Here is a 15,265-nt window from a genome sequence, read left to right as displayed (position 1 = left end):
CTTGCATTCAATGCACTGCAAAGTACCACATTCATGATTGCCTCAAGGAAAAGTTGTGTGATGATATTACAGAGTACAATGCACTGAGGTGTTAATGAGGCAGAATCCTTGCTTCTAATTGGTTCAATTGTTAATTTAGGCAGGTATTTCTATTAAATCGTTGCAATCTATTTCTAGTTATCAGCTAAATAAACTTAGAATGGCTGTGAAGGGTGTACATAATATAACATGTTTTATTTGAAAACATGTAATTTAATGGTCATTTGATTTTAAACACATCCACCGTGTTTCATGCCGCTACCACTGTTAGATCAGTGAACAGATCCGCTATCATTACTTTAATGATGATTAAGCAGGGTAATTTCATCAGTACTGCATGCTCAGACATGACGCAGTAACGTGATTGGATAACAACCATCAGTACTGCATGCTCAGACATGACGCAGTAACGTGATTGGATAACAACCATCAGTACTGCATGCTCAGACATGACGCAGTAACGTGATTAGATAACAACCATCAGTACTGCATGCTCAGACATGACGCAGTAACGTGATTGGATAACAACCATCAGTACTGCATGCTCAAACATGACGCAGTAACGTGATTGGATAACAACCATCAGTACTGCACGCTTAAACATGACGCAGTAACGTAATTGGATAACAACCATCAGTACTGCATGCTCAGACATGATGTAGTAACGTGATTGGATAACAACCATTAGTACTGCACGCTTAAACATGACGCAGTAACGTGATTGGATAACAACCATCAGTACTGCATGCTCAGACATGACGCAGTAACGTGATTGGATAACAACCATCAGTACTGCATGCTTAAACATGACGCAGTAACGTGATTGGATAACAACCATCAGAACTGCATGCTCAGACATGACGTAGTAACGTGATTGGATAACAACCATCATGCTTTGGTGTTGAATTAAGGTCTTTTTGTCAGATAGCAACCAAAGAATATGCTTTTTAAGACAAAATATTCTTTTTTAGTTTTTTGCTTAGCCTCATATCAAAATGGCTACAGCAACAACTTGTAATATGACAGTATTGATGAGATTGTTAAAATTGATTTATGTATATAATCACCAGGATGAGAGGTGGATACAAGAAATAGGATAAGTGTTGGATGACTATTACCGTATTCTATTACTATTAACTATATGCTATGCTATATGCTATTACTATAGTTTACCGAATAATTAATTAAGAGGTAATTACATGATATACTCAACCTGTAATTCCACATGCGTATTTGTTACACTATCTTGTCTATAACCCTATGATTTCAAAATACCACTGCAACTGTGTAGAAAGCAGTGAAGAATTCATTGTAGTTGACATTGTGAGAATTTGAGTTGCTGTGTTTTGTCAGATCAGGGCAGTATAACAGGTGACTGTAACAAGAGTTGCTGTTGGATAAAGAAAAACCTTTACAACACTGATTTGTATTATAAATTACTGCTGTTTGTTCATTGTTATTATTATTGTGAATTTTCTCAGCTCTTCAGCCCAGTTTTGTTAGCTTCTGGTTAAAACCCCTAACCTAAGATATCCAACTTCTTTCTCAGTCTAATCACCAACCTTAGTAGGGCAGAGAACTGTACTTTGTCTGCCTTCTTCTTAATGTCCAACATGCACAAGTGTTATCAGTGTCTATCAGTGTCTAGTGTTATCAATGTTATACAGTTCTCAGTGTTCCCACCACCACAAGTATTATTAGTGTTGTAGACCACCACCACAGGTATAATTTCTGTTGTAGACCACCACCGCAGGTGTTATAACTGCTGTAGACTACCACTACAGGTATTATTTCTGTTGTAGACCACCACCACTGGTATCATTACTATTGTAGACTACCACCACAGGTATTATTACTGTTGTAGACCACTACCACAGGTATTATTTCTGTTGTAGACCACCACCACAGATATTATTACTGTAGTGGACTACCACCACAGGTATCATTTCTGTTGTAGACCACCACCGCAGGTATTATAACTGTTGTAGACTACCACCACTAGTATTATTACTATTGTAGACTACCACCACAGGTATTATTACTGTTGTAGACCACCACCGCAGGTATTATTTCTGTTGTAGACCACCACCACTGGTATTATTACTGTTGTAGATGATTTTCAAAGCTTTATCGCAAAACTTCTCTTGCGAGTTTTTGATATTAATTTTTTCCTTCTCTCGTGTTTTTGTGCTCTTGTTATCAGGTAGTTCAATGTCTATAATTTATGCGTGATCATTTTCTTGTCTTTTACCACTTTGTCATGTCGTTTCCTATATTTAGTTGAACCAGTTTCTGACACTCATTGAGTATATATAAAAAATTGTCTCGCTTCTTTTGTAGCACATCCTGCACAGCCATGTTCCTCCTTGGCTTTTTATGTGGGTCTTATTCCATTGTGTTGGTAATGCCTGGTCTTGTGCTGCCACGATGAGTCTTTCTGTTTTTTTACATATCCAATCTTAAACCCTCGCATACGTTTCTTTTGAATCATCTTTATCTACAATCAAAATGTATCATCTGTGCAGAGTCTTCTAGTTGGTTTTCCTGATGATGTTTGCGTCTTTGTATTTAAAAAAAATCTTTCCTTTATAAATCTGGTCAGCAGTCTCTTGTATCCCTTTTCTTTACACTTGATGTAATCCAATAAACGATGCCAGTTTACTTTGAATGCTTCCTTCCCAGAAAACAATCCTCTTTCCCTCATTTTTTTGGCAAGTAAAGCCTCATTTGCTCTTGGGTGTAATGCTCTTTGATATTCATCAACATTTGCACTTTTCTGTCCATCACATTTATCTCTTCCGGTGTCTAGTTCAACATTACTTCACAGTATATCAGAACAGCAATAGCTCATGTTCTCAAAGCTTTGATGATTTTCCTTCCATTCAGCTTAGATTCCACTATTAGTTTGATTTTTCTGATGTACTCCCTCTTTATCTTCTCTTCATTTCCTTCTTTTTGGCCTCATCGGCTTCCAGTACTTTGAGAGATTTATAATCCTTAATCCTACATTCCTCATCATCTCACAATCAGGTCACTACTCTATACCATCATCTATCTCCCTCTTACTTTCTTTCATCACAATCATGGCGCAGTTCTGTATCCAGGATTTCATCTGTATATCTTGTGTGAACGTCTTTACTGTTTGTTCCAAAGATTGTAGTTTTCTTTTATTTTAGCCATAAAGTTACAAGTTGTCCATATAAAGCAAGGGATTCACCTTAGCAGGACGAGGTCTGCCAAGCACCTATTCTTGCTTTGCATTCCACAGTACACAGTATTCAATGGGTTAAAACATAATGAACAGAAGTGATGGTAGTAAATCTCTCTCTTAATTATCAGTGATCAAGTTTTGACCTCCACATTCTAGACTTGTCTTCTCTCTCCTCATACTCCCAAAGAATATTTACTTTTTACACACCTCTATTTCTTTTCTTACACACTTATTATCCTTAGTCTTAAGAACCAACAAGTGAAGCACTAAGTTATAGGCCTTCTCGTAACCAATCTATTCTGTAGCTAGACCATTCCGCTGAAGTTTACAGCCCTTTATTATTATATCGGTAAATGTGGATAATTAAACTGGTTTTTGCTGTCGGAGTGTCATTTCTTGTTGAAAAGGCTTTCTGTACCCATTGTGATTGGAGCTTGTAGATTGGTTTAACATCAGATAATAGCACTAACAATTGTGAGTGTTATTATCTGATCGGTTTACTCCAATGCTGTATGATCTTTATTACTTGCAATCCCTACGATCATTATGTACATGTATGTCAATAACTATAGAAGAATTAACCCTTACTAGTCAATATCCTCATCTTGGTCCTTCAAATAACACCTAGAAACACTCTTGTTTTAATGATAAACTAATCCTATTAATTACCGTAATAATTCAAACTTCTACAATTCGGCATAGAACTAAATAGCAAGCTAGTTGATGCAATGCTTATTGGTTGTCGAATGGCTTGCGCTGTTTAAGAAAGAAATAAGTCAACTCGTGTGTCACCCTCATTTTCAGCAAAGCCGAAAAAAAAATATAAAATTCAAATATGGTTTCACAATGAGAGAGACGGCATAGAATTATATAGAAATACAAATTATACTAGCGAATCTATAAATCTCAAGCTCCGGTATGTGCACTTTGTTCTAAATCCAGGGAGCACGCTCAACCAATTACACTTACACAATTATTGCATTTACAAATCTAGTTATTTTTAAGGAAATGCTCCGACAAACTAGTATTGACATGCAGAGTTGTTTCTTTGCAGCACTATGAAGGCACCGTCACAACCATGTGTAAAGTAGAATTTTGATGAAGGAAAAGCCTGATGTCATACTGGTAATATAAAACAGAGTCATTGAGGTTTGGAAACAGCAGTTCAAAAGTGAATTTATCCTGTACAAGCTTTGTTAGGTTAGCATAGATAAATGTATGTTGTCTAAACAGCCTATTGCGAGTAGTGTGTCATGAAAGCATGCATAACGAGTAACGGAGGGTATGTGCGGCAACATGGACCAAATCCACTTTTCATCAAGTTGTGACACATAAGCAAAAGTTTTGGAAAACCTCAAAAAAGCAACAATATTGGAAGACCCAGGAATGATGTCCGGAAAAAATGTTCAAAAGAGAATAATGCAGTGAAAAACAATGAAATCAGATCTTGCATAGCACAAGTTGAGGCAATTAGCGTGAATAGTCAAATGCTACATAATATGGTTTGACCATTTGTACTTCTCGGCCATTTACTTCCCACCCGTAGTTGGTTTTCTGATAATTTGCATACTAAATGTTTCGTGTGTCAACAACTGCAATGATGTTAGAGATTCTGGAACATGCCAAAAGTTATATGATTAAAATACCACACATTAACAATGTACAAAAAATTATTGGTGCAATCAGTATGATATTGTCTCAAGGAGTGTCTATCAATGAACCCTCGACTAGTCGAACTACACTGGACAATTCCTAACAACTTGTTAGGTGACAGTCTTTATTGGGTTGAGGGAATGCCTGCTCGGGGCTGCTTATATATTATCATAAGCTGGATCTGATTCCTCAGTGGAGCGGCAACCGCATGTGATGGTAAACTTCCAGCCATCCTGTAAACAATTATTTATCGTAATCAAGTAGACTCTAGATTCTAGCAAAGACTGACTTAATTGCAAAGAAATATTGGCTGTAACTTAATGTCACAGCAGCAAAAGCGATACTTTAAGGTTGCAAAACAATTAGTCAAAATAAAACTATCTAAATCTAAAAAGCAGAAATTTTGAAATATTCCCTCGTATGAGACTAAATAATTGATGAATTATTTATGAATTCTACTTCAGGCAGAGCAGACAACTCTTATTATTCTTCTTCGGTATAGGACACCTAGCCACAATTTTTTTGTTGGTTTTAGGTGAAGATCAAGCAAATTGTTAACATATATATTTACCATGACTAGCTTGGGAAGATCAGACCAGAACTCATAGTTTGGAATTATCTCCACACCCGTATATCCTCGTCCAATCTTGTTAAACAGCATACCTCCACAGAAATACACCACCAGCAACACAAAGAATCTACAAGAATTCAAAGTATTAAAAGATAAAGGCATGAACATGGTTAAACTTGCCAGTAAAATAGCCAGTAAAAGTATATTAGCTATTTCTCAGTAAATGAAATTAGGTGACACAGATATGCGTAGAAATTATAGCGCACAGGTTTAAACAAAAATTGATGTCAAGTTGCGCTACGAATTGTCTTCTGCCAAAAAATTTATCAAGCATTAAAAAGAAACTTCTTTGAATGCCTTATGTGTCAGAAAAGGTTAATGTACTCTAACACACTAGTTATACTAATAATCTGCATTTTTCATTGCTCACTTTATTATAGTAGGTCTGACCTTTATACATTGTATATAAATATACAAGTAATACATGTAATATATGAATTCCGTGTAAGTTTAGCTTGCATATTTTTGTGCTGTTGAAGTTTGATTTAAATTTCCTTCATATAATACGAAAAATAAAACAAAGAAAAATTTCAAGGATTAGTTTCTAATAAAGGCCATTAGCAGCCAGAAAGCACACGGAGTAGTTACTATGGCAGCCAGAAAGCACACGGAGTAGCTACTATGGCAGCCAGAAAGCCCACGGAGTAGCTACTTTGGACAAACAAATGAAGCAATCAGGAATGGGTAAGATGTGTCTGAGATAGAGAAACCACTGCGCGAGTTGAACCTTACAAAATTAGTAAGATGGATCCAGCACTCAGGGCAGTGTTAGGTCCTCCGTGTTTGATTGGACAGCAAGCGTCTCCTCTCAGGGTGAATGACTAAAATATGTAGATACAACTGAAGTTTCAATGCTCCGGTAATATCAGGCAGCACTGACAAGCTCAGATCATTTAGTAGCAATGGTAGTTGTGTATGTGGTAGTTTTCTAGTTAAGCCTTAAAGGGTGCTGTCAATCTTGTCTATTCATGCTGCAGGCCCTTTGGCAGACGACCAAAGTATTCCTTTTTTGACTGACATTGTGTCATGTCGAGTTGTTCATTGCAGTCAAAGCAATCTGATCGGTGAAAACTAGGCAATTCACCACAAGTGTCTTCAATCTGAGCATTTAAAGTTACTAGTATTTATCATAATGTTAGATTCTACCGAGGGGCCTTTGGCCTGCACAATGAACAGGACTGACAGCGCAGTTCAATCTGTAAGCGCTGAAAGTTTCTCTCTCCTACCAGCATATTTAGCAGCGATCTAGAATTGGGGCAAACAACTCAGTTTAATAATGGGAATGCATAGCGTAGGGATGTTTCTATGATCTGCCAAGCGAGAGAGTCACAAGTTCCTTTTAATCAATCGTGGTAGTGTGGCCATTCATAGCTTATTGTAACAGACTGGCCTAGTTTTCATCTGCCTTTCAACAAGTGCTAAATTTGGAGATTTATTCATCTATTATATCTGGCTCACTCAGAGTAGCCTAATACAATTTGATCAATTGCCATAGTTCCTTCTATGGCAATCCTTTTAACTAGAGAACAATGATTTCCTGTTCATCACGCTAGACAGGAAGTCGGCGAAGCATTAGGCTGCAACTCGTACTACAGAGGAGTTGATGTGTTTCCATTTTTGGTTAAGTGTGATTTTCCGTAAATCTACCAAAACTTCAGCAATTGCTCTATCAGTGTCTCAGCTATTTCTATTTAACGTGTCTGATCTACAATTTTCATTTATGTCATATACACTGTAGTGTGTATGCATTTGCTGACGCTGGCCACTGTTGCAATGTGAAGCAGAACCAAAGCAGACCATTGATGAATATAGTCCTACGGAACGGTGAACTGTTACTTTTTGTACTGCTCCATTTCTGTTTTAGCTTACACTGGCTCTAGGGAGTTGAAATAATCCAAGATGTACAATTATTAGCACTTTTACAAACTGTCCTTCTATATATTGTGTCAGTATAGAGACGCTACTCTACTTACAAACATTCGTGTTACGACCGGTATATACGAAATGTCTTGTGCGTACAGACGCTACCCTTTATAACTATATTTAACATAAAAACATGTTGCATAAAAGCTCAATGCACTCATTGATATACTTTTAACAGTTTTTAGCCAAAACTGGCTTTTATGAGCAATAGAAGAAGAGTTATGAGCGTTGATCAATTGTAAGTTGAGTTTATATGCTATGAACCTGCAAACTTAGTTATATCTAAGTTTTTATCTATCTATCAAATGCTACTGATGTATATTCAAGAACAAGTGACATAAACAAACCATAATTATAACACAAGCAGAAATAAAAATTAACATTTTTAAACAAAATATTTGTATCGTTTGCTCATCAGTTTGCGTTTTGATTGGTGCTTTCCATAGATATAGTAAACCCTAGATTGGCGAATAGCTATCAATACAATGGAGCAAAAGTGAGGCCTATAATTGGCTGTTGTTTTCACGACGTTACGTCGTAGTGATGTGCATCACAGCATCAAAGCCTTCATTTGAGCAATAAGTTTAGTAGTGGAAGCACGCTTGGCATGCTAGTTTTTAAGTCATAAACATAACAATAAGACCAAATTCTTAGTGAAATGTCATCAGAAGAGACCACAACACCCCAGGTATATCCAGAATTGCCCATAACAAAACAGAACTTCAACTCAAAACGAGAAGTTCTCAACAATATCATAAGCTATCTATGCCGATTAAAGACACCAAGCTGAAAGCTGCTAGTGAAAAATAATAGGAAAATCATCATCATTTCGTCATTGGTTTTGAGTCAGCAGCCAAATCTGTACATGACATTGCTCAATATCTTTTCAGCAACTACCCTTACATCAACTACTTCCTAACCTTTAAGATCAACCAGGATCACATTGAGATTCTGTTTTCCACAATACGATCTAAGGGTGGCTATAACAATAACCCGGATGTGCAGTGCTTTAGATCTGCACTTCGAGCACTGTTCATAAAAGCAGATATCACACCAAATCCCAATGTTAACTGTATTGATCTGGATGTGAGCAGGGCTGAAAAAACTGGCCAACTCCTGCTACATTCTCTGGCTAGAAAGAAAAAGAAAGAAGAGACAAAAGCTGAGGAAGGTGAAGATGAGGAGTTCGGTGATGAGGATTTTTTCTAACTCAAATGTGATGAGCGTATCAAGTTCTTGACCGATGTCGAAGTAGTGGAAAGTAGAAATAGTGATGACATAACCCTAATCTCAGTTTAAAACAGAGGAGGATTGGTGACCAGATTGATAGGCCGAATATGAATTGCTGCAGAAAAGTGCCTACATTCACACATGGAGAGCTGTGGTATCACACAGAGAGCTTTTAAACAAGTAACATCACAGACAGTAACATATATGTTTTATTACATAACCTCCATCAAGGTTTTACATGTACAGTGCATGCCAACAATCTACTCAAAACTATAGTAAATCGCTATACTAAAATCAGAAAACACTATGCCGCTTCAAAGCAGGAATCTAGCTCAACCAACCTTAGACAAAAACTATCTCGTCTAGTTATTTTAAGTCATGTCTAATGGGTGTTTAATACAGGGGTCCAGCGTAACTGCTTCTAAACCTCATTTGATTCATTAGTTTGTTATTAGTTTAATTTCTATTTGGTCACTCTTTGTATTATCAATGATATAGAAGCTTCTAAATCATTGGTATTATTCATTACCATGTGTGTAAGATTCTTGCCTTTCTCATCCAAAGTCATTACAGTCATACTTCGACTTACGAGCTTAATGCGTTCAGAGACTGAGCTCGTATGTCAATTTACTCGCATGTTGGTGCAATTTATTTATATATAGAACAATTAAATATATATTGATAGGTTTTCATACTTTGAAAATGCAAATAAAACACTCAAAACAATATATTGTAACAGAAAGAACATGTTGGTTATTGTCCTAACTTACCACATGCTTTCAAAAAGCAACAAATAAAAATAATGCAAGGAAATGTGATTAATTAAAATTTAAAATTAAACACATACAATAGCAGCTAACGCTAGCATTTGCCAGAGAGGGAGAGATAAGTTATCCTTCGTTACAACATTTGACTTTGATAAATTTAAATTTTATCCAAGTCTTAAAAGACAAACTTAAAAGCAAACCTAAAAGCAAACTTTAATCTTTAACTTAACGCAATTAAAGTTTCTTCGGCGTTCATAGTTTTAAGTTTCTCGCTGGTTAGCTAATTTTTCTTTTGTTTCGCTCTCACGACCAGCCGGCCGTTTTAAGAGAAACCTATCTAAGGACGTTTGCCTTTGTCGCCCTTTCAACATGTTGCGATCAGGACGAACACAGGTGTTGTCACCAAGGGTTAATGCACGACCGCTAGCCAACTTGTCCGAATGTCTATTTTTTATAGTCTTGATAGATAGCACCGGCCATTTTACGTAGCATCGTTTCAGTTACGCAGTCACCGGCCAATTGTTTGTCTTTTATCCAAAACCTGAGCAGTCTCTCCATCAGTGGTCGTGAAGATCGCTGCATCGTTTAGAAACTATGGTTAGTCCTTTTGCAGACTAAATGCCTTGAATATAATCCTTGTGTTTGATAATTGTGGATGTATTTCTGTCATATTGTTGAGCAAGCTCAATCACGCATACATCTTTTGCATATTTTTCAATAATTTCCCATTTAATATCAATTGTTATCATTTGCTTTTTCTTTGCACTATCTATCCTTTTACTGGCAAACTTTCGGTCTACGCACGGTACTTTTAATTCACATAATTCTGCACTGAAAATCGCGCACAAAAAACATGGTACAAAAGTATAATCTGAGCAGTTAAAAAATACAGAGTGATGCTGTTCTCATAAAACACCTCCGACATACTTGGCAACTGTCTCATGTGCTCGTATCTCAAACATGGCTCGTATTTTAGTGCTAAAACTTGCTTAAAAGCTGGCTCGTACCTCAAGTTTCTCGTACGTTAGGGCACTCGTAAGTTGAAGTATTACTGCATATAAGTTTTACATATTTTCAATAAAATATGCAGTCTCAGATGCACAAACTATGGAAAAATTGAGCAGTTTTAGTGCTAAGTCAATAGGAGTTAATAGATCAGCTGATTCGCTTTGCACATCACCATGACGTTGCGTCATGCTAATTATAGGCCTCACTTGTTTTGATTATTCGCATATCTAGGGTTTACTATCACAATGTTTCCATGATGCGCAGTGCTTCGGAGTTGCGCTATCTCCGAATCATGGAAACGGCGTCTTCGCACTGAAATCACTGCGCACTGATCAGTGCGAAGCCAGTGCAAATTCGCAGCAAGGAAACAGCGACTGCGCAGTGGCTGCGCATAGCTCTCATGCCGTAGAGACGGACTCTTCGAGGGCCATAAACTAGTACAAAGGTTGTCCTGCTAATCTTGTTTTTTACTATTCTTCCGATCTTCTTTCACCTAAATTTAATTATGGTCTGCATTCACGAGGATGATGAGGTGATTACTTTCCTGGACTTTGTTATCGATGCCAACGCTTTTCGAAAAATAGGTGGCAAATCCTAAATTAACGTTTAAATAATATATTACTTAAAAATACTTATTAAAAATATATTACTATGTAAAAAGTGTGTTAAGGTTTGTAAAACCTTGTGAATGTGTATTGTAAATAAAAGTATAATGACGACAGAATCATAAAAAGACCGTTTATGACGTTCGGTATCCGTGATCGATTCTATTTCTCCATTAGGCGATTCGATTTATACAATTTCTCTTCTCTGGCTAATTTGCGGTATTTGCTGAAAACCGCTGCGCAGCATGGAAACGTACAATCCCCTCGACTTCGGAGGGGGCTGCTTCGCAGTACTGCGCACCATGGAAACATGGTGTATATCTATGGTGCTTTCATATGAAACGATTTTATCTTTTTCTGGCTGTTCAGTACCTTCTAAGTGTCTGAACTCTTTTTTGAGCTACTGAACTAGTCGATATAAGCGTCCAAGCAATTTTTTTAGCAGAGCAAAAACTTTAACGCTTTGCTATTTGAAAAACCTTTCGCAAAAATAATGATAAACTTTTAGCCCATGCGCGCTGCACAAGTTATAATCTTAAACAACTTCCGAACAAATTCGCTTAACAAATGATCATCCAGAACGTAGGTATCTCATTCGTAAGTTGGAGAGTGCCTGTTATAAACATTTTTGTATTCCTAAACCACACATTTAGACATATCCTCCTTATCTTAAAACACACATATGCTCACATCTATGGCTACTAAATGTTGTGTGCGCTTATTAAAGAGAGATTACATGCCCGCTCCAGATCTCTCTGAATGACGATAAGAAGAGTTTACTTAAGGAGATCTGGAAAGGCGATTTTTACAGAGTTCAAGGTTCAAAGAGTTTCAAGGTTCAAAAACTTTTTGAACTGATCACCATTTACTTAGTACACCTGCAGATTATACCATACCAGCACAATTTTGGCGGCAGCGCAGCCAATAGCTATCAAAATACATGACATAACAGTTGCCTTTTACAAATTATTTACCAGCCAAAATACACGTGCAAAAAGATGGTGGCCTAACAATACCAACAGATAAAACAAGAGTAACCATTAGGAGTAGTTAGACTACTAGCTAATAGACAAATTGCTTCCACCAGGAGTGGATAGATTTATGATGAACATTCAACACATCATGACTGTATTATGTATTTATTAACTATAAACGCTAAACTATACTGATAAATATATGACTGGTCGCCACAATGAGGCTAGCATGATGTATAACAGGATCTATAAGCTTTACATAACAGGATGTGACAGTTTAGCAGCAAAAACGTATTGTTTCTACCTCCTGTATTAGTTGAGCGCTTAGGTGTGGCTCACCGAATCTGTAACATAACATTACTTTTGGACAAATTCTCTTCTAAACAACAACTTACAGACAGACATAACCTTTTCTATGTTATATATTCTGATGGTTTGCTGAGAAATTGCTTTGTCTACGGACTTTTCAAATACCTGAATCTCATTGTGCCTGAATCTAACTGCTGAATCGAAATTAAGGTGGGCTATGCAGGAGCCAGTTCTTCAAAGTAACTATAGCGTGAAGAATGTAGCACATTCAAAGAGTGCATAGAAGAATCTCTAATGGCAGAGCTAGCAAGAAATAATGATCTGCCAGGTGCAAAATGTGAAAACCATGAAAATCAGTGATTAATTTCTAGAATATAACGGAGATGTTTCATCATCAACAGTGCTCACAGAGGAAGGCATTATTTCAACATCCACCTATCATACGCTTTACTTTTTACAGCCATTCAAAAGCTGGTTCATAAATACAAACTGATGTAAGGTTTTTCTAGACTAACATATCAAAACAGAATGACAAATTGATCCTCCACATCTGCTGGGAATATGACATTTCAATATACTTGGCTGGCACATGTATGAAATCATTGCAAAGTGTCTCATCAGACCAGTGTTAGCATGCTAATACAAGTATATTTACAGTCAAGGATGACTAAAGCTGGCATAGCAATGACAGCGATGAGTATAACAACTCTTTATAATTGCCCCTTTTAATGCTCAATTCATGGAGCTTGTCAGCGAGGTTTGAAGCCTCCAGAATTTCAGAGAGTCTAGTATATCACACAGAGCTAAACATTCTTTTGCCTGCATTGGTCAACATAAAAGTTATGCATGTGTTAAGCCTTTGTTTAAAGAAGTCTTTAAATTATGGAGTTATCCGCCTAGACCATCGTCTTTTCTTTTTAAATGGCCAAACACGATTTTTAGTTTCGTCGCAATGACACTTTACGAAAAACTAAACAAAATGATGTGGACCAGTGGTCATCCAGCTATTGCTCCTTGACTTAGGGTTATATCAATCTGCTGAACAGATAACTGCATAGAGAATAAATTCGTTGAAACATAAATGTTTGGTTAAAGCTGTTTGTGATTGTTACAATCTATGAGGAATTCCGAATCCTCATAAACTAGTAAGAAGTTCAATTAGTAACACAGAATATAACTAAACAAGTAGCTTTTCAAAATGCATTGAATAGTGGAAGCATTTCTTTCAAACATTTTAACAGGTACTTCTTTTACGAAGTGTTATATTAGCTAGCGACTCAAAGTAGGCAACTACATGTACATACATGGCTAGTACGGTTACCTGTATTTGATTAAGTCTATCTGAAAATATCTGTTACCGTAAAACCTCTAATTGAGCGCCACCCTTTATTTGAGCGCCACCTAAATTTGACCGCGACCTTGACATTCTTTGATCTTTACGAACCCATAATAGCAAGTGATCAGTAAAAAAGTGTCCACAAAATCGTACTAATAATGATTTGGTTACAACAATAACAATTAATTCCTTCATTGTTTCTGTTCATATCTAAGTCTGTTTTCCAACTCCAAAGCTTTTCGTTTTTCCGTTAAAACTTTGAAAGCAACAGAAATAATTAATAACTGTATCGGGCTAATATTAATTCCTCGTTTACAGGAAAAACAAGGAATTAATTTGTATGTGAAAACAGTTCACATTTACAATGGTATGTGGATGAATAGTGTTAAGTTCACATTTACAATGGTATGTGGATGAATAGTGTTAAGTTCACATTTACAATGGTATGTGGATGAATAGTGTTAAGTTCACATTTACAATGGTATGTGGATGAATAGTGTTAAGTTCACATTTACAATGGTATGTGGATGAATAGTGTTAAGTTCACATTTACAATGGTATGTGGATGAATAGTGTTAAGTTCACATTTACAATGGTATGTGGATGAATAGTGTTAAGTTCACATTTACAATGGTATGTGGATGAATAGTGTTAAGTTCACATTTACAATGGTATGTGGATGAATAGTGTTAAGTTCACATTTACAATGGTATGTGGATGAATAGTGTTAAGTTCACATTTACAATGGTATGTGGATGAATAGTGTTAAGTTCACATTTACAATGGTATGTGGATGAATAGTGTTAAGTTCACATTTACAATGGTATGTGGATGAATAGTGTTAAGTTTACATTTACAATGGTATGTGGATGAATAGTGTTAAGTTAACATTTACAATGGTATGTGGATGAATAGTGTTAAGTTAACATTTACAATGGTATGTGGATGAATAGTGTTAAGTTAACATTTACAATGGTATGTGGATGAATAGTGTTAAGTTCACATTTACAATGGTATGTGGATGAATAGTGTTAAGTTCACATTTACAATGGTATGTGGATGAATAGTGTTAAGTTCACATTTACAATGGTATGTGGATGAATAGTGTTAAGTTCACATTTACAATGGTATGTGGATGAATAGTGTTAAGTTCACATTTACAATGGTATGTGGATGAATAGTGTTAAGTTCACATTTACAATGGTATGTGGATGAATAGTGTTAAGTTAACATTTACAATGGTATGTGGATGAATAGTGTTAAGTTAACATTTACAATGGTATGTGAATGAATAGTGTTAAGTTAACATTTACAATGGTATGTGGATGAATAGTGTTAAGTTCACATTTACAATGGTATGTGGATGAATAGTGTTAAGTTCACATTTACAATGGTATGTGGATGAATAGTGTTAAGTTCACATTTACAATGGTATGTGGATGAATAGTGTTAAGTTCACATTTACAATGGTATGTGGATGAATAGTGTTAAGTTCACATTTACAATGGTATGTGGATGAATAGTGTTAAGTTCACATTTACAATGGTATGTGGATGAATAGTGTTAAGTTCACATTTAC

At 36.2% G+C, this 15,265-nt stretch overlaps 1 protein-coding gene across 1 annotated transcript in view; it reads right to left on the bottom strand.

Moving 5' to 3' along the window:
* Nucleotides 1-4,026: 4,026 nt before the first annotated feature.
* LOC137392042 (uncharacterized) overlaps nucleotides 4,027-15,265 on the bottom strand; it is a 32,911-nt gene continuing 21,672 nt past the window's right edge. Inside the window, exons 5-7 of the mRNA XM_068078652.1 lie at nucleotides 6,267-6,355; nucleotides 5,475-5,601; nucleotides 4,027-5,136 (exon numbers count right to left, since the gene is read on the bottom strand). Coding sequence (XP_067934753.1) covers nucleotides 5,062-5,136; nucleotides 5,475-5,601; nucleotides 6,267-6,355 — 291 coding nt within the window. The 3' untranslated portion in view covers nucleotides 4,027-5,061. The remainder of the gene's footprint in view (nucleotides 5,137-5,474; nucleotides 5,602-6,266; nucleotides 6,356-15,265) is intronic.

Source organism: Watersipora subatra, chromosome 3 (genome assembly GCF_963576615.1).
Source record: "Watersipora subatra chromosome 3, tzWatSuba1.1, whole genome shotgun sequence".
Classification (NCBI taxonomy): Eukaryota; Metazoa; Bryozoa; class Gymnolaemata; order Cheilostomatida; family Watersiporidae; genus Watersipora; species Watersipora subatra.
Note: the sequence above shows the minus strand (reverse complement) of the source record. Positions and strands in the feature narration are given on the sequence as shown.